Here is a 19,463-nt window from a genome sequence, read left to right on the forward strand (position 1 = left end):
GGAAACCATAATGAAAACACAGAGCATCTGATGTTTGAGCCCGAAGGAGGGAATGGGCTGGCACCCATTCATCTAGGATCTCCAAGCTCCTGCTCTTCATTAAATTTGGTTATTTTAAAATGAAGTATTTAGATCATGTCATCTCTGTTCTTCTGTCCCTCATTATCCTCCTGTGACCTTGAGCCCATGGTTTTAGGATTTAATATTATGGTCTATGTTTTTATGAGAGAGTCATAAGGTGAACTGCTCTGTATCTTTAACAACCTGGAGTTGGATATGTCTACCATGTCACTTATTTTCCTTTATGCAACAGAACTTACAATATTTCCTGCCAGAAAAAAAGTTGTTTCTCTAGACAACAGTTGGGTATGTCTACCATGTCACTTATATTCCTTTATGCAACAGGACTTACAATATTTCCTGCCAGAAAAAAAGTTGTTTCTCTAGACAAATGTGTATAGTTTCCCTTATTCCTCCTATCAAAGAAAATGTGACACCAAGTGTTTCCCAATATGGTTGCTGCCAGAGGTCGCAACTAAATGTATTACCCAAGATGCATTTTCTCTTTAATCTAGCAGCTCAAGACCTAATTCTATTACATTCATCAAACTGATTCTTTTATTCCTAAATGTTTTACCTTGTGCAAGTTTTAATGCAGTAGCTATTTCAAATTTTTTCCAATTGTAATTATTTAGTCACTTGTATATCCAAGTTTTAACTTCCCCTTTGGTCTCTATTTTTCTATAGTAATTTACTCATGCTCTTTATTTTATGTTTATTCCCCTATTACATGCAAGGCAATTCCATAAATCACTTCAAACCCTTTTTAAAGTTGGCAGAAGCTAAGAGCTTCTCTCATTGGGTATCCAGACCTCTCTAGTAAACTGAATGTGTCTACACTGCTTACATTGACATTATGACTCCACCCAAGGCTGAATTTTACAGAGCGTGAAAGCCCGTTTGATCACCATTCCCTTGCTTGGGACTCAGGAATGTATGGTGATGTCTCTTTCCCATCCATGCCTCAGTCAACATTGAAAGACCCTTATTACGTGTCAGTCGCTTCCACTGTAATTCAGTATTTATCACTCTTTCAGATTGAGTTTTCCTGAGCCCCAAACAACCTTTCAATAGTTTTCCCTTTGGGACACTCATTGATTTATGTATTCAGTTAACAAATAGCTACTGGCTGCCTAATATGTGACATATGATACAGTGAGCTAAGACACAGTGAAGTGCTGAACAGAGAATGTAAGCTAGCTTGTCTTGACTTGCAGTGCATTCTCAGCCCTGACATGGAAACATACTTACATCAGAAATCCATTTAGAATCTTGAGACTAGTCAGTTCCACCATGGCTTTCACCTCCCTCTTCTTTTGCAAGTGCTTCAAATGTGAACCCCTTCTAACATCTCACTCATTTCATCCCAACAGTACAACATGCAACCTTCCCTACTCTCCTAATTCTCGATGTTACTCACACGGTGATATGCTTCCATGGTGCCCTCTGGGACCTCAAGTTCCCCTTTAAACTAAATATTCTGCACCTTAAACCTTGTATATATCTCCTAGACATCACCACTCACATGGACATCTCAGGAAGAACTTCTCATTTTTTCACCCCCAGAAACTATATTCCTGGGGTGAGTAGGAAGGAAAGTTAGGATTTTTTAAATTACACTGAAACTTTTAAAACCTTATTCTTTATTCGTATATAAAGACATCTCTGAAATTTTCATTATGCAAAATGTTACTTTCCTTGTCCTACAAATCTCTTGGTTACTTTTCTACCTTATTCTGGGCAACTTTAAAATCCAGGATTGTATGCTACACACTTACATCATAGCTATTTGATGTTACTGACTTCAAAGAACTTCATGACAATCTTATCCTTTTCAAAATCCAAGCTGTTCCTCCTCTGAAATGTTCAACCTTAGCATTGTATCCCTGGACCACAACGACCATACTTCCACTTCTCTCACTATATTTCTCCCAGTGTATGCCTCCCTTCAAGACCTCCAGTTTCTGGAACCTCCCATTTTCTCCTACATCATCCCCATCTTTCTCCTTTCATCCTTCCTTTCCTATCCATTTCAGACCTAACAATTCATCAACTCAACAATTAATTCAGTCAGTCATACAGTTACCTCTAAGACTTGTGCCACCTTGCCCCATTGCACAAATGCTGAAATTAAACAACACCAAATCTCCAACTATTTTACTTCCTTCACTTTCACTCTAGCTGATGGAGAAAGTCACAGTCGTGTATATTTGTGCCATTAAAAGATCACAACTGGGCTTCCCTGGGGGAGCAGTGGTTGAGAGTCCACCTGCCAATGCAGGGGACACGGGTTCGTGCCCCAGTCCGGGAAGATCCCACATGCCATGGAGCGGCTGGGCCTGTGAGCCATGGCCACTGAGCCTGCGCATCCGGAGCCTGTGCTCCACAACGGGAGAGGCCACAACAGTGAGAGGCCCGCGTACCGCAAAAAAAAAAAAAAAAGAAAAGAAAAGAAAAAGAAAATGATTAATCTTTATACTCTGAAGAGAGTACTTGCCTGTATAGCTAAAAAAAAAAAAAAAAAAAAAAAAGGTCACGACTGAACCTTTAAAATGTCTAGAAATTCTTTTCCCTATTCCTTGAACACTTTCTGAACGTTTTTTGTCATATTCTCTTATTTTAACACTTGCCTCCTGACTCTCAGAAGATGACCTTTAGCTCTTAAGATCATCAGAAACACTGAGTGAGACCGTCCCGAATTCTTCATCAGCTTATCTCTGTTTGCATTCATCCTTTGTTTCCAGTTTGAGTGAGAGGAGTGAAGAGCGATCCTTTTAGTAGCGCTTTGGATCTCGTTTCCTCTCCTGTCCTCAGTGATCTTACTCTCTTCAATCATCCATTCCTTCTGAACTTTCAGCTTCTCTCTGCCCCCCTAGATATTTCCTTTTGTCATATAAATGTGCTCACTCATATTTAAGAAAATACCAACTCTCAAAACCATGTCACTCTGAAACAACTTAATTATCTTTCCTCTTCATAGAAAAATCTCATAGCCACACTTCTGTATCCTTTATCTCACCACTCATTCACTCCTCAAGCTACTGCAATCTGATTTAACTCTCCTTTTTCCCCTGAAGCTGTAGTTAGCAAGCTGACCACAAATGGCCTGAATATAGCTAAACCAAGCTGACCCCGATTCAATCCTTTGTTGATTCAGTCCCTCCTCTATACTTGAAACTCTCTCCTTCCTTGTCTTGACATCTCTATTCCTGTTGTGATGGCAACAAATTACTGCCTTCCTAGTAGCTTAAAACAATGCAAATCTGTAATCTGACAGATTTGGGAGCAAGTCCTTTGAAACGGGTCTCATGGGTTAAAACCGACATGTCAGCAGAGTTGCATTCCACTTGCAGTCCCTAGGGGAGAATCTGTTCTTTAGCCTTTCCCAGCTTCTAGAGGCCACCTGCATTCCTTGACTTGTGGCCCCTTCCTTCCTCCATCTCAAAGCTCTCATCACTCCAATTTCTGCTTCCATTGTCACGTCTCATCTCTGATTCTAATTCTACTGCCTCCTTCTTATAAGGACCCTTGTAATTACATTGGTCCCACCCAGATAATCCAGGATAATCTTCTCATCTCAAGAACCTTAACATAGTCACAAATACAAAGTCCTTCTGCTTTATAAGGTAACATATTCACAGGTTCTGAGGATTAACACTTGGACATCCTTGGTTCTATTCACCAGCTGAACTTCTGCTTTTGCAGTCTCTGACTTCTTTTTGTGTAGATATTCTAACATGTTCACATTGCCCAAGATTTGGCTCAAAACCTTTGCTCTTAGTCTATAATCTTCCACTGAATAATGTTATCAACACCCATAATGTCAACTACAGTTTAGACACAAATCACTTTTCCCCAAACATCTCTATTCTATACCCTCTGCTGAGTTCCAAACCTAGTATACTTCTAGATGGATATATTATGGTTTTCACAAAGTGCCTCAAATGTAACCTATTTAAAATCAAGTTCATCATCTTTCTCTAAACCAACTCTTTTCCCCTAAGAAGATGAGTGACCTTTTCTTGTGAGTTCATGTAAATGGTGGCATTTTCCCACAACAGTTTACTAAGGCTTGCTTAATGAAGTGTCAGACAGTATCCTTTACCTGGCAGCCATGTTTGTTCATTACGTCCACTGCTCTTCTGACAGCATCATTTACAGGTTCACATTGTTCCACCTGAGTCTTCATATTATGCTCAAAATATGGACCAAGCAGAAAGTAATTGTCTCCCCATTCATCTGCTGTTGTTTTGGCCTTTGTCTGAATCACAGTATAGATGCCACCAACTGTTAAAAAGAAAAGGTTCCATTATCATTCAGGTTAGTAGTTCATTTTAAGTGATGAAGGAATGGACACGAGTCTTCATTGTTTTCTATGTTACTTAAGCCAACATTTTTCTATTGAGGTATAGTTGATATACAATATTGGGTTTGTACTCATTTTTAAGTTAGGATTTGGGATCCATCAAGCGCAAGGGTTTATTTAACTTTCTAAAAGAAATTTTTTTTTTTTTTTTTTTTCATTACGTGGGCCTCTCACTGCTGGGGCCTCTCCCGTTGCGGAGCACAGGCTCCGGACGCTCAGGCTCAGCGGCCATGGCTTACGGGCCCAGCCGCTCCACGGCATGTGGGATCTTCCCGGACTGGGGTATGAACCCATGTCCCCTGCATCGGCAGGTGGACTCTAAACCACTGCGCCACCAGGGAAGCCCTAAAAGAAAAAATTTAAGGGACATTATCAAAGAGTTACTATTTTGTTCAATTTCATGCTGGGTGCTTGTCAGAAAGCAGCAGGTTGGCAGCAGCAGAGAAGTACAAATATTTCAAAGAAACCTGAAAAGACAATTGGAATAAAGCAGTACTTGGCTTAAACCTCTATCCACATGGAAGTGTCAAAAGTGAAACAAACAGCTATTGTCATGACACATGCCCTCAGCAGCAGTAATCACCTTTTACCCCTTCTCCAACAGTGGTCCAAGTAACAGCCACTGCTCAAATTATAAGTCTCCCAGGATAAAGAGCCTCTTCCCTTCAAGCAAGTACCTTTTGACAAGGAGAAGCTGATGGATTTTGAGGGGAGATGCTTGGCCCATTCATCATGTCAAACCCAATGACACAAATCCAAGTTTTCATATGGTATTTCATTTTGCCTCTCTGGCATTGCTGCTACCACTATTAAAACACAAAGCCAAAAAATATGTATACTCTTGGAAAATATGCATACTGTTATACCCAGCATGTTTACATCTGGAAAACTGTCCTGGGGGAAAAATAAGAAGATGTGTGTATAAGAATATTTATTAAAGAATTATGGTGGTGAAAAATTGTAACCAACTTAAATTGAACTAGTTAACTCACGTAACCTAAGGCTCAGTTAGCTCACCTGTTCAAGGGGGCTAAAACAGTACATCAGTTGGGGAGGAAGGGCAGGTTGGAGCAGCAGTATTAAAAATTAGGCCTAGGGCTTCCCTGGTGGTGCAGTGGTTGAGAGTCTGACTGCCGATACAGGAGACACGGGTTCGTGCCCCAGTCCGGGAGGATCCCACATGCCGCGGAGTGGCTGGGCCCGTGAGCCATGGCCGCTGAGCCTGTGCTCCGCAGCGGGAGAGGCAAAAAAATTAGGCCTCATTGAAAAGATGATATTTGGAGTAAGTACTTAAAAGGGTAAGGAAATCAGGCAAGTGGATATCATAGGGAAGAAATTTTTAGGCAGAGAGAACAGTCAGAGCCAAGGCTCTATTTTGGGAGCAGAGGGTACAAGCAGAGAGTCCTAGGCTTTCAAAAGGAGGGGTTCAGTAAACAGGTAGGAGGAATAGAGAGGACCAGGGGGAAAAAGACCTTCAGTAAACTGGACAGGATATTTCCCGTGCCAGCTCAAAGCAATCACCTCGTATGAGAATATGAAAACAATGTGAATCAATTTCTTGAGCGATACTTTGTCCATGAACCACAGGCAAAGGAACGACTCAAGAAATCCTGTATAAAATTCCCAAGCCAGTACAGATTCTGGCACCAATCATCAACCCCACTTCCAAGAACAATTTTGTTACTTATATATTAAGAAGAAAAAGTCCTATTTTTCATCATGGTTTTTCATAAGGTATTTCAGTTCTTCAGGATGTAGGGTTTGATAGCTACTGCATCTCTTAAATTTCTTATTTCAATAAATTAGACCTTAAATAATAAATCTTACTGACAGTCATAACTGAGAGCCATAAGGTAGAATTTCCATTTGCATATTTTTTAAAAAGTCTGAATCACTCAAAATACACATTTTGGTAAATTGCCTTTTGAGAGGTTAGACACAAAAGGCAAATGTTAATACTATTACATGATACAACCGGGTTCATTAATTTATAAAAGAAAAGAGCTAATGTAACTCTCAAAATGTAAATATTACATGTAATTTTCATATAAGCCTACATAAATTTATTGTCCTTAGAAACTTGATCTTTAAGAAAAATTATTTATTTATTTATTTATTTTTTTGTGGTATGCGGGCCTCTCACTGTTGTGGCCTCTCCCGTTGCTGAGCACAGGCTCCGGCTGTGCAGGCTCAGCGGCCATGGCTCACGGGCCCAGCCGCTCCGTGGCATGTGGGATCTTCCCGGACCAGGGCACGAACCCGCGTCCCCTGCATCGGCAGGCAGACTCTCAACCACTGTGCCACAAGGGAAGCCCAGAAAAAACTTTCTGACCATACTTAAAAGAAATTTAAACCGTCACCTGAGCAGAATCTGGTAATAAGGACACTATCAGTCTCAGCTCAGGTGGCTGATGAGGACAGTGTGGGACCAGGAAGAGACTCTGCAAACCTGCAAGCAGAGCCTTTCCGACTGCACCAGAACAGATAGGATTCACTTAACCATTCAACCATGAATCTGAGTCTACATAAATTGATGCCAACATCAAGGATGCCTAAATATTTCCCCAAATTCCAGAAAAATTTAGGAACCGTTAAGACCACTTGTTGAGGAAAAAAAATTAGAGAAATAGTTTGCAAGAGCAACTAAAAAGAATAACTTTTCTCTAAAGTCTTGGAGTCACATCTTAGCAACATATTTAAAAGTATATGTATTTATATAAGCTTTATTCAAGCCCACTGTCAATAAAAATTGAAAATCTCCAAATAATTCCTCTTCTTCGTAGACTATTTTCCTTCATCTTTATATTATCCAGGGGACTATGTTATCGGGTTCTGATGGCATACACTTATTAAATGTCTTATTCACATTTCTAGTCTTGAAAACTCTCTTTTATTTGCAACTGTGTACCTTGCCCAGAGAAACTTTGAAAATCCTTGTTTGTTAGATTATGTGTTGCAAATTAAAATACACTCGGGTTAATGCAAACACATTTTTATTTGCTAAAGGATGTAAGGGAGAAGAGAAATTTTTTATTTAAAAAAAAATAGTTAGATTTGAGAATTGAAATGCAAAGATAAACACAATTAATTTGCTGTCTATATATAGACTCTTCACTATTTTTAAATGGTTAAAAGTCAGAGTATTTAAAAGTCTATGATTTCAGTGTGCATATCTACTAATCTGACCCTCCTGTCCCAAGACATAGTTACAGAAGCAGGGATAGTCATTACACAGTTAGACATCATTCTCTGAGACAGAAGGTCTTGGTAGGAAAGACATTAAATGCTACTGGTGATGATGGCCACCAAATGTTTGTGTGCCTAGCAGTCAGCTGGGTCTGTGGTTCAAATCAAAGCAGCCGCAGTCCAGGGCAGTGGGAGATGATACACTAAGATAATGCCCACAAGCACGCCCCACCCTGATTACATCCACAACGACAGCTCTGAATATTTTATACAGGAAGGGCTTAGTCATGGCAATCTGGATGAAAGGGAAGTGGAGAGGCCAGTGCTCATCTTGAAGGTATGTGTGTGATAAGCATGGTTCTGACAGAGACTGTGTTTCATGTGGTGTGGTGCAGGATGCTTTTGACATGACATGGCCACTGCATATCCACACCAGGCAAGGAAACCCCAAACTCTAATTACAGCGTTGCCTATGATTGTAGTAACTTTGATCCATGTATTTTTTTTTCTCTTTCTTCTTTTGCATTTAAAAATAGAAACATGCAATTGCTCAAAGTGACAGCTAGTGTGAAAATGAATGATCCAACGTCCCCATTTTATGAATAAACTTTATAAGAGATAATAATAAGGTAACAGAGTGTTAATAGATGCTAAGCACAGTTCTAAGTGATTTACAGTTGGTGTTTCTTTTAGTTTTCACAACACTATTAAGGAAGATGCTATTATTATCTTTATTTTTAGATGGGGAAACTGAGACACAGAGAGGCTATGAGATGGATCCAATATTACAAAGGTAATGATGGACTTGGGATTACAATCCAGGCAGTCTGACTCCAGAGCCCACAAGCTTTAGATAACAGGATTGTAAGTATAATTGTCCCTTGGTACCCACAGCAGGTTGGTTGTGGGACACCACTCCCCAACCACCACTGTGGATACCAAAATCCAAGGATGCTCAAGTCCCTTATATAAAATGGCATAGTATTTGCATATAACTTATGCCTATCCTCCTATATACTTTAAATTATCTCCAGGTTACTTATAACACCTAACACAATGTAAATGGGGGTGTAAGTAGTTTGCTGGTACGTGGTAAATTCAAGGTTTGCTTTTTGGAGCTTTCTGGAATTTTATTTCGACTATTTTTGATCCAGAGTTGGTTGAATCCGCAGATGTGGAACCGTGGATACGGACGGCCAACTGTAACTCTATTGAACAATATACTGAATCTTTGAAAATGGTGGTGGGTGGGGCAGAGGGAGAAAGTGAGCAGCATCACACAGAGATAAGCATCTTTAAGTCTTGGGGAGGGTGGTAACCCTTCTACTCTGCTCTAGAGAAAGGCCCTTTGGAAAATAACACTTAGGGGACAGAGCTTTTTTATTTTGGCTCTAAACATCCTGGGTTAATAAAAAGGAACCCAAGGTTAAGGGAACTTTAGAGCAGTGGTTCTCACATCAATCACAGGGGCCTTTGGAAATCTGATGAAATCATTCAGTCCTTTTCTCTGACAAAGCACGTACACGTATGAGCACACAATTTTCACGTACAATTTTGGAAGGTTTGCAAACTCCTGGAAGTTCACTTTCATCAAGGTCTCCACCTTTAGAACTCCTGCCTCAGACTGCAGTACTGGGCTTGATCATAATCAGTTTCTACCACATCTTTCTGACTGTCATTTTCTGAATTATTCCATGTGCCTTTTGTACCATGTAACCCAGACCTATGGTGTCCAGTTTGAGGAGGGAGCAGGGAGAAATATTATGTCAGGCAATAAGCTGGTGTGGACAAAGAATGTCACCTGCCATTTCAGTAAACAAAGGATGTTTTGTGCATAAAGTCATCAGCCACTGCACCTGCCCAGATGGTACACCCCCTGAGGGGAATTCAGGATGGAGAAAAACAGGATACTGGCCCTAGATAGTTAAGAAGCATTTCAAAGGAATGATTTCAATGAGCCCAGAGTCTTGCATCTTTCCAAACATAGAAAATACTTAAAGTCATTAACTTGAGATGTCTGTCTTTGTAATTAGCAGTAAGCTTTTGATGTCTGACTACGTGTTCATTTTGTTTGTTTGTTTTTCAGCAAAAATTGCTATATATCCTGGCTCTTGCCTTAACTCTTTGGAACAGTCCCTCAGAGTGAACTGAGAGGCTGTAGTCCTCAGAAAGTCTGCTGAATAAAACACAGTTCTCAACTTTTAGGTTGTGCAATCTTTTTTTCAGTTGACACTGGCTTGGTGCTAAAACAAATTGTTTTTAGTCAACTTTTAGAGGGAAGCATCCATTTAGTGACTAAATTTCAGAAGTATTCACATTTATTAGATTAGCATACATTATTTTTGACAACACTCATTAAACTCTTTTTAACGACCCTAAATATCCTCAATGTGGTCATTGGTCCACAATCTACAATGATTTGGGCAAGTTTGTATAGAAGAAATGATTGTAGCAAAGAAGTTGAAAGTAAAGCTTATTTCCAATATTGGGGCAAAACTCTCCATCCTAGACCATGGCACAGTTACTTTCCTGCTAGCCTGTCCCGCAACTAGTAATAGTGCTTTTTGTGGTGTATATATACAATGGAATGCTACTCAACCATGAAAAAAGAATGAAATTTTGCCATTTGCAGCAACATGGTTGGACTTGGAAGACATTATGTTAAGTGAAATTCGTCAGAGACAGAAAGACAAATCCTGTATGATATCACTTATGTGTGGAATCTAAAAGATACAACAAACTAGTGAATAAAACCCAAAAGAAGCAGACTCACAGACATAGAGAACAAATTAGTGGTTACCAGTGGGGAGACGGAAGTGGGGAGGAGCAATGTAGGGGTGGGGGGAAAAGTTATTATGGGATTATATGAAAGCAAGTGTGTGAAAGTCGCAAACTGTAAAGCACTATAGAATTTAAAGAATTTTTCATTCAGTAAAAAAAAATTAAATTAAAAAATTAAAAAAAAACACATCTGACTCCTTAACACTTTCCATTGTCTAGAACTTCAATGGCTTCGCATCCTTCATGGATTGGAAATGTAACTCCTTTAGGTTATTAACTCACCATACACTCCACAGTCCAGCCCTTGGTGGTCTCTCTTGCCTCCTCTCATGCTCCACTCCTTTTCCGCCTCTGAGCTTCCCTCAGATCACTGAACAGAGTATACTTCCTCACCTCTGCACCTTGGCAAGTACAGTTCCCACGCATAGAACTCTGTTCCCTCTTTATCACCACCTCCTCATCTCTACCCAATAGCTATTCATCCTTCAGGTGTCAGCTCAAATATCTTTTGGTCAAAGGTTCTTCCCAAGCCTCCAACTAGGTAAAAACCTCCCCCATCCCCACCAAATTACAGGCAGACCTCAGAGATAATCATAGGCTGTGCTCCAGACCACCCCAATAGAGCAAGTGTTGCAATAAAGAGAATCATGAATTTTTTGGTTTCCCAGTGCCTATAAAAGGTATGTTTACACTATACCACAATCTGTTAAGCGTGCAATAGCATTTGTCTAAAAAAATAATGTACATACCTTAATTTAAAAATACTTTATTGCTAAAAAAGGCTGCCCATCATCTGAGCCTTCAGCGAACTGTAATCTTTTTGCACTAGTAACATCAAAGATCACTGATCACAGTAACAAATACATTAATAATGAAAAAGTTTGATATATTGTGAGGATTATAGACTGTGACACAGAGACACAACGTTTGATGCAGGGGTGCCACAAATCTTTAAATTGTAAGAAAAAATGCAACATTGGCTAAGTACAATAAAGCGAAACAATAAAATGAGGTCTGCCTTTATAGTCCTAGAGCACCTTGTTCTCATTCTTACACTCATTACATTTGACTACAATTGCGTGTTCAATGTCCATCTTCCTACAAGTTCGTAAATTCTGGAAGATTGGGAATCAATTCTGTATTGTTAAATTCTAAGCCCCTTGTTTTCCAGTGTCTGATACCCAGTAGACACTTGATGAATCTTTATTGAATAAGAGCAATAAATTTCAAGGTTAATGTGAACAAGTAGAAAAGGTTATTTTGACGTCTGAGAATTAACACCCAATAATTTAACCATGACTCTCTTGTTTGTTATATTTTACACATTTCCATTGTTCGTGGGCAAAATTCTGGCAGTAAGGAATTTTTTTCCCCTAAGAAATCTTTTGTCTTCTTGGATATGAATACATTTTCTTGTTTCCACAAAACATTGTAAGATGGCTGGAGCATACTACATTCATTTTATCATGAAGAAACTGATATTCAGACAATTTAAGGGATTTTTTTCTAAGTCTTAGAAAACCCTGACCTTTTTGACTAAAGTCCTGTGTCCTTTCACCTACAGGGCACTTCCTTAGAAACTGGACATTTTAATTTTTAATGCTTGTGTGGTAATAAAAAAGAGAAGTGGACCTGGAGGAGACCTAAATGCTAGTCCCAACCCTGCCATTTGCTTGATCATTTAATGTCTTGTAGGCATCCTTTTCATCTATGAAGTGAAGGAATTGGAGTCATGATCTCAGAGATGCCTCCTATCACTGCTATGAACTGCAGGGAAGTCAAAGTTCAAAGTAAATTTTTTCAAAGAAACTAGTGTCAATGTCTTGTTAGGGATGGGCAAAATAATTGTCCATTTATATAAAAAGTTCTTAAAAATATGACCATGATAAATATTAAAGGTATGTTGGAAATGGTATCAATTTGGGTAAATCACTCTGTGGGTCCCATCTTGACAAGAAAATTCCCTTCCTCTTGCATGGGAAATGAAAGAAAGTTAAGTATCGAAGGCAACTTAGAGGTTGAAAAATAAATGTATTCATTCCTTCATGCAGAAGAAAAAAACCCATTGAGCATTTTCTATGCGCCAGGCACTGTTCTGGGCCCTGAGAGCTGCATGCATGTAGTCAAGATACAAGATCTGTGGGATAAACAGTTTCACCGGTGTGTGCCCAGCACCAGGAGACAATGCCCCAGCAATGTTTGCTAGAAGGAAGGAGAGGGGCTCTGCTCAGGAAAACCCACACAGAGGTCTTCTGAACTGATTCTTGGTGCAAAAGAGTGCCCCCCAGTTTTTTCCAACAATAAGCTATATCCTTGAGTTCCTGCCTACTCTGCAGAAAACACCTTTTATTTCAAGTCACGGTCTGGGATTTATATGTAGTAGAGATGGCTCTGTTCCCAGGAGCTTTGGGCATATTTAAAAACCTTGGACTGGAAAAAGAACAGTAGGACCAGCTATTGGTATAATACTTCATGCTTCTATATTAAGGTTTCTGTCCCCTTTCCTTCTTCCTCACTAAACTACAAAGAGGAAGACTGTGATTTGTTCTCTGATATTCATTCCATGTATTTCTAAATAGGAAGAATTTATTTTTAATTTTTATTTTATGATTTTACGAATTTTATGAATGCATACACACGAGAGCTTTGAGCATGAGGTAAAAATCAGATTCTAAATACAATTTCTCTGATTTTGGGGTTTTGCTGGCTCTGATTAGCTAAAAGGAAGAAGTAATGTATCACATTCATGTTTATTTCAGATCCTTTAGACTACTGCAATAAACATGTCATAAAAAATAAAAATAAATTTCAAAAAAATGAATATGTAATAGATCACGCCACGTTATCATTTCAGATCCTTTAAATTCCACAAGTTATCACTGCCTTACCCATTAATCTTCTGGCCTGGTTTTTCATGACCTTGAAAAACTCAAACTTCAGAAAGGTTCCTTTTTCTTTAGCAATATTCCTTCAGTATTAGTGGTAATAGTCTTGACACTTTTAAACTAGACAATATCAATCCACGAGGAATTGTTTTTTTAATAATTTTACAGATACCTTTATCATAAAAATAATTTAAGTCACAGTTCTCTGCCTTGCCGTCTCCAATCCAGCATAAGTGATACTACACCTTATTAGGAAATTGTTTTAGTTTTGGCAATTCGATTTCCTTTCTTATTTTATAATTTCTATGTTTATATAGTATTGAAGAAAAAATTACATGCATTCTTCTTAATAGGAGCTCAATATTATGCCTTCTGAACTGGTTCTAAGTTAAAACTTTAATTCCAAGCTAATCTTGAATTATTAGAAATGTTAAATATTTCATATAATCGCTAATGGAGTGTGGGGTTAAAGTTTCTAATTGGTCCTGATCAGGCACAGTTCTTCCTAAAATAAAGTACAAAATTGTGCGTTTCTTTGCTGAGAAAAATCATAAGACCAGAAAGTTAAATATTAACTCTATATTCCTGTTTTGTCGTAACACGGATTTCAAATTTTAATTTAAATGCACATTCTCTGGACATGACTAATATTTTCAATTTTCTCTTCCTTCAACACATACACCAGTTTAAGTTTTCATTGCCTTTCATTTCAACCTTGTCAAAATAGACAAGGTTAAACGTAATCTAAACATACTCGGTTTGAATACTTTCCTCACTCACTGGCAATTCATTCTTACTAGAGAGCATTCTGTGAAATCCTAATCTACATTCTTCAGCAATCTGGCAAATAACCACCTCAGGGGCAGTACAAACCTTTATTGGTCACTTCCCAAGCAACTTCAAAGAGCAGTAAATCCTCCACAGGGAGGCCGGCTTCCCACCGAGGAAGACCACCCAGGGATGTCACAGATAGGGATCGGCCTCGGAGCATTCTTCCTTCAGTTCTCTGGCACTTTTGAGTCCCTCTTTCAATGAACTGTAATCCTAGGAGTGGTGCACGTTAGGGACTCAGAGGTTCAGAGCTGGTAGATCACAGGCTTTGGTAGCTTCTCATAGGAATAAACCAGCAGAAAGAAATCTCATGGCCTTCCCAGAGAATTTCCAATGGAAGGCAGAATTCTCAGCTCCTTTTACAGTCTTTCTGGGAAGGTCCAGTGAGGACACTATCTCCAATCAATATCTACCCAAACAACCCAGAGCAATCACAAGTAAAACCCTCCAGTTGGGGCTTAGGTAAGCACCCCCTGGGATAATGGAATCTTCACAGGCTGATCATGACGTGAGTCCGAACATTTAGCCCTTGTCCTCTTGACCAAACTGCTAGACTCACACAGTCACCAGTACTTATTTCATCACCTCCAAAGCGATCCAGGAGTAGCAGTTCCCCTTATAAATTTTGCAGACTGTTGTACATTACACATAGAATTGACTGGGATGTATTTCTAAGCTCTAAATCCCTTTAGGTTTCCTAAGTAAGTATTATTTTTTCTCTTGATTCCCATTTCTAGATCACTAAGAAAAATTATTTCTACTTATTTTATTCTACATTGAGAAATCTAATTTTGATGATAGACATCGATCTTGGTTCCTCCTTTCCTTAATTACTTTTCTGAAAAATTTCCCTATGAAAATGCTAGGATGTCTTTGAGTATAACACACAAAGAATGTAATTTTGACTGACCCATTATCATCAGACTATCATTTTAATGAGGTTGTAGAAATTAATTTTAGTCATATTTGTACAATTACCTCAAATATTATCAAATTGATAAAAAATAATTCAATGGATGTAAAAGTGTTCAAATATGGGAAGAAAATTGCAAAAGACATTAGGTTCTGAAATATGATCAGGATCAGCCTGTCAATAAATGCTATAAATATATTTTTTTCCCATGTGTTTGTATGTATATAAGCAAGTATGTGCTAATTTATTTACACACATAGCTACACTCTATACTGTTCCTAAAGGGAGTAAAGACATTCACAAAGTGAATGTTTTTTGTTTGTTTGTTTGTTTGTTTTTCGGTATGCAGGCCTCTCACTTCTGTGGCCTCTCCCGTTGTGGAGCACAGGCTCCAGACGTGCAGGCTCAGCGGCCATGGCTCACGGGCCTATCACATGTGGGATCCTCGTGGACCAGGGTATGAACCCATGTCCCCTGCATCGACAGGCGGACTCTCAACCACTGTGCCACCACGGAAGCCCAAAGTGAATGTTTTGAAACCTCTTACTTTACAGTTTTAGCCTACAATCAATATGTTTACATTATTATTCCATATAGCAGCAGAATTGAAATTCACGCAAAATATCCTTCACTTTAGAATTATGAGCAGAATTCTCATAGAATAGTTTGTTACTTGTTAGCACTTTTACTATTTTAATTTTTTACTATTTATTATAACTCATCTTATTTGTTACTTCTTAGTACTAAAACCTAATGAAAGATTCTAACATTTTAGAGTTAGAAAGGTTAGAATCTTTAATTAGGTCTTTAGCTATTTGCTGTACAGGTGGCCTTACCTACTTAAGCATATTTTAATGACTCAAGATAAAGAAAACCATATTTCATTATCTGATATTAATAAATCAATGTGAATCAAGTAGATTAAAAATCTCTTCCATGATTCAGTGACGTATTTGATTCTTATCTTTGTCTGTAAATTTAAGTATATAGTTTATTATCTATTCATTCAAGTGGTGGGGAAAAAGTTAAATGGCTAATCAAAAAATTCAAGTACTAGAATAATAAAAATAGGATCCCAAATTATCGAAAATGACTTTCTGCTTCACAAAACGACTTGCTTGTGTTGACATAACCCCTGCGAGTCCTGCAAATAAAAATTCCAATAAAACCAAGCAGAAGGACATGTTGACAAGAAATGAGAACAGGGTGACAGGGTTGTGATAGAGCTTGAAGCTTGCAGTGTCTAGTCTCAGCAACCCTGAGACTGGTTCTTACAGGATTGAACAAGCCTAAGAATAGCTGATCCACATTATACAAATTACACTGTGAGACTTTATTTATTCACAGTATGTGCCAGGTATCACGTGCTTGGTTGTAAGTTCATCACTTGTGAGGGCAAGTCCAATCTGCCACTTATCAGCTATGTAACCTCAAGCCAATTGCTTAACTAAGTTTTGCTTTTCTTACTAAAATGAGGATGAGATCATTTGTGTAAGGGACTTAGTATAGTGCCTGGCACTATACTGACCTCTTTAATAACTTCCAGCCTTATTTATAAGACATATAGTGGTCAACTAAAAGCTTCCCCTAAGAGCAGTGGTTACTACTGGAGAGAAGATGAGTAAAAATGAAGTTTACTTTTCTTGAATTTTTATACTCATGAAGTATATATAAACAGAAGACTGAAATAGGTATAAACAAATTTCTTACAATGGTTTTCTTTAGGTTGTAGTGATTATGATTAATATTTATGTGATCTTTCTATTTATTTGTGTTCTACAAATTTTCTGCTATAAACGTGTACATATTGTCATACCATACACAGGACAAGTAAACAGTTTTTTAAAGTGTCATCAGATCACCTCCTGATTGTTACACTCATCCCCACTCTCATTACTTTGAATTTCTGAAATTCTTGGCTCTCACCTGGGGTTTTGTCTCAAGGACAAGCACTCTCAACAACACACCATCTCCTAAACCTCAAAGTTGACTAATATAACACTTGAACCTATTATTCCTGACATGAGAACACATTTTGCCAATTTTTTGCTTTTTAGCAGTGAATCACTTTATCAAAACTGCTCCCTGAGTCAACAGAAATGAAATAATGGAACCACTTGAAAGATGTCCATGGGATATATGTTTATCGATCTATGTTATCTGGATGAATCTGCTTCCTTCAGATATATGTGCAAAGAAGGACAGTCATTTATGCAATAAAATTTGGAGGGGAATCAGAGAAAGTTCTCTATTTCCTATATCCCTGAATGCTGTCCTTTAAGATTTATGCTAAAAGCACAAATTGATTAGCTGGGAGATGAAAGAGAACAGTTAACTAGACAGAAAGGGATGTGGGGTTTCTCCAAGATGGGAGAAAGACTCTCAGAAGGTCCTGAGCTCTAATTTTACACTCACACCAACATTTCATCATTCAATAAAAAGAAGTAACATATACCTTAATATCTAAAAAACAATCAACCCAATCAAAAAATGAGCAGAAGATCTAAATAGACATTTCTCCAAAGAAGATGTACAGATGGCCAACAGGCACATGAAAAGAATGTTCTTCCACTAATTATTAGAGAAATGTAAATCAAAACTACAATGAAGTATCACCTCACACAAGTCAGAATGGCCATCATTAAAAAGTCTACAGATAACAAATGCTGGAGAGGGTGTGGAGAAAAAGAAACCCTCCTACACTGTTGGTGCAGCCACTGTGGAGAACAGTATGGAGGTTCCTTAAAAAACTAAAAATAGAGTTACCATAAGATTCTGTAATCCCTCTCCTGGGCAGATATCCTGAGAAAACTCTAATTCAAAAAAGATACATGCACCCCCATGTTCATAGCAACACTATTTACAATAGCCAAGACATGGAAGCAACCTAAGTGTCCATTGATAGAGGAATGGATAAAGAAGATGTAGGATATATACACAGTGGAATATTACTCAGCCCTAAAAACAAATGAAATAATGCCATTTGCAGCAACTTGGGTGGACCTAAAGAATATAATATTAAGTGAAGTAAGTCAGACAAAGACAAATATCATATTATATCACTTATATGTGGGATCTAAAAAATGATATAAATGAACTTATTTACAAAAAAAAAAATAGACTCACAGACATCACAGACATGGAAAACAAACTTATGGTTACCGGAGGAGATAGCAGGGTGGAAAGGAGGGGAGATAAATTAGGAGTTTGGGATTAACATATACACACTGCTATCTATAAAATAGATAAGCAACAAGGACCTATTGTATAGCACAGGGAACTATATTCTGTATCTTATAATAACTTATAATGGAAAAGAATCTGAAGAAAAATATACATATTCATATATATATGTATATATATAAAACTGAATCACTTTGCCATTCACCTGAAACTAACACAATATTGTAAATTAACTATACTTTGATTTAAAAAATGGTTTTAGGGCTTCCATGGTGGCGCAGTGGTTGAGAGTCCGCCTGCCGATGCAGGGGACACGGGTTCGTGCCCCAATCCCGGAAGATCCCACATGCCGCGGAGCGGCTGGGCCCGTGAGCCATGGCCGCGGAGCCTGTGTGTCCGGAGCCTGTGCTCCGCAGTGGGAGAGGCCACAGCAGTGAGAGGCCCGCGTACAGAAAAAAAAAAAAAAAAATGGTTTTAAAAAAATAAGAACTCTGAACCACAAGATTCAATGTAAGACTTTATCCCTTCCATAGATAATCTCCGGTTTTCTTCTCAATGCTATAAGAGCAGCAATGAACATATTATTAACATTTGATCTTTTTCTTCTTAAGGTAAAGAGAATGCCTTTCCCTATATAGTTCATTTCTATGCTCTCACTTGTCCATTGTCTGTAGTGTATTATGCATGTGTTGTTGTGACTACAGAAACAAGATTAAAATGGAGAATTAAATGCAGTAAGTCAAGTACTGTGATCAGAATTCTTGACTTTGTGAAGTTTACATTCTAGCAGGGAAAGTCACTATGAAATAAGTAATTAAAGGACTTTGAGAGTGATGCAATAAATACATGTAATAATAGAATTAACACAACTAGATATAGAGAATGATCTCCCAAGAAAAAGAAATAAGAGGAAATCAGAAAGGAAGAAGTAAAACAGTCACCATTTTCAGATGACATGACATTATATATAGAAAATCCTAAAAACTCCACCAAAAAACTGTTAGAACTAATAAATGAATTCAGTAAAGCTAAAGGATTAAAAAAATCAATATAAAGAATAAAATACTAGGAATCAATTTAACCAAGGAGGTAAGAGACATATACACTGAAAACTGTAAGATATTAATGAAAGAAATTGAAGAAGACACAAAGAAATGGAAAGATAGTCTGTGTTCATGGGTTGGAAGAATTAATATTGTTAAAATGTCCATACTATCCAAAGCAATCTACAGATTCAATGTAATCCCTATCAAAACTC

General features: G+C 38.1%; 1 protein-coding gene across 1 annotated transcript in view; it reads right to left on the minus strand.

Moving 5' to 3' along the window:
- GYS2 (glycogen synthase 2) overlaps window positions 1-14,269 on the minus strand; it is a 51,699-nt gene extending 37,430 nt beyond the window's left edge. The window contains exons 1-2 of the mRNA XM_060112544.1: window positions 14,152-14,269; window positions 4,166-4,347 (exon numbers count right to left, since the gene is read on the minus strand). Of these exons, the coding sequence (XP_059968527.1) occupies window positions 4,166-4,347; window positions 14,152-14,269 (300 nt within the window). The remainder of the gene's footprint in view (window positions 1-4,165; window positions 4,348-14,151) is intronic.
- Between the last annotated feature and the right edge of the window lie 5,194 nt (window positions 14,270-19,463).

The sequence above is a fragment of the Mesoplodon densirostris genome, chromosome 11, assembly GCF_025265405.1.
Source record: "Mesoplodon densirostris isolate mMesDen1 chromosome 11, mMesDen1 primary haplotype, whole genome shotgun sequence".
NCBI classification, from domain to species: domain Eukaryota; kingdom Metazoa; phylum Chordata; class Mammalia; order Artiodactyla; family Ziphiidae; genus Mesoplodon; species Mesoplodon densirostris.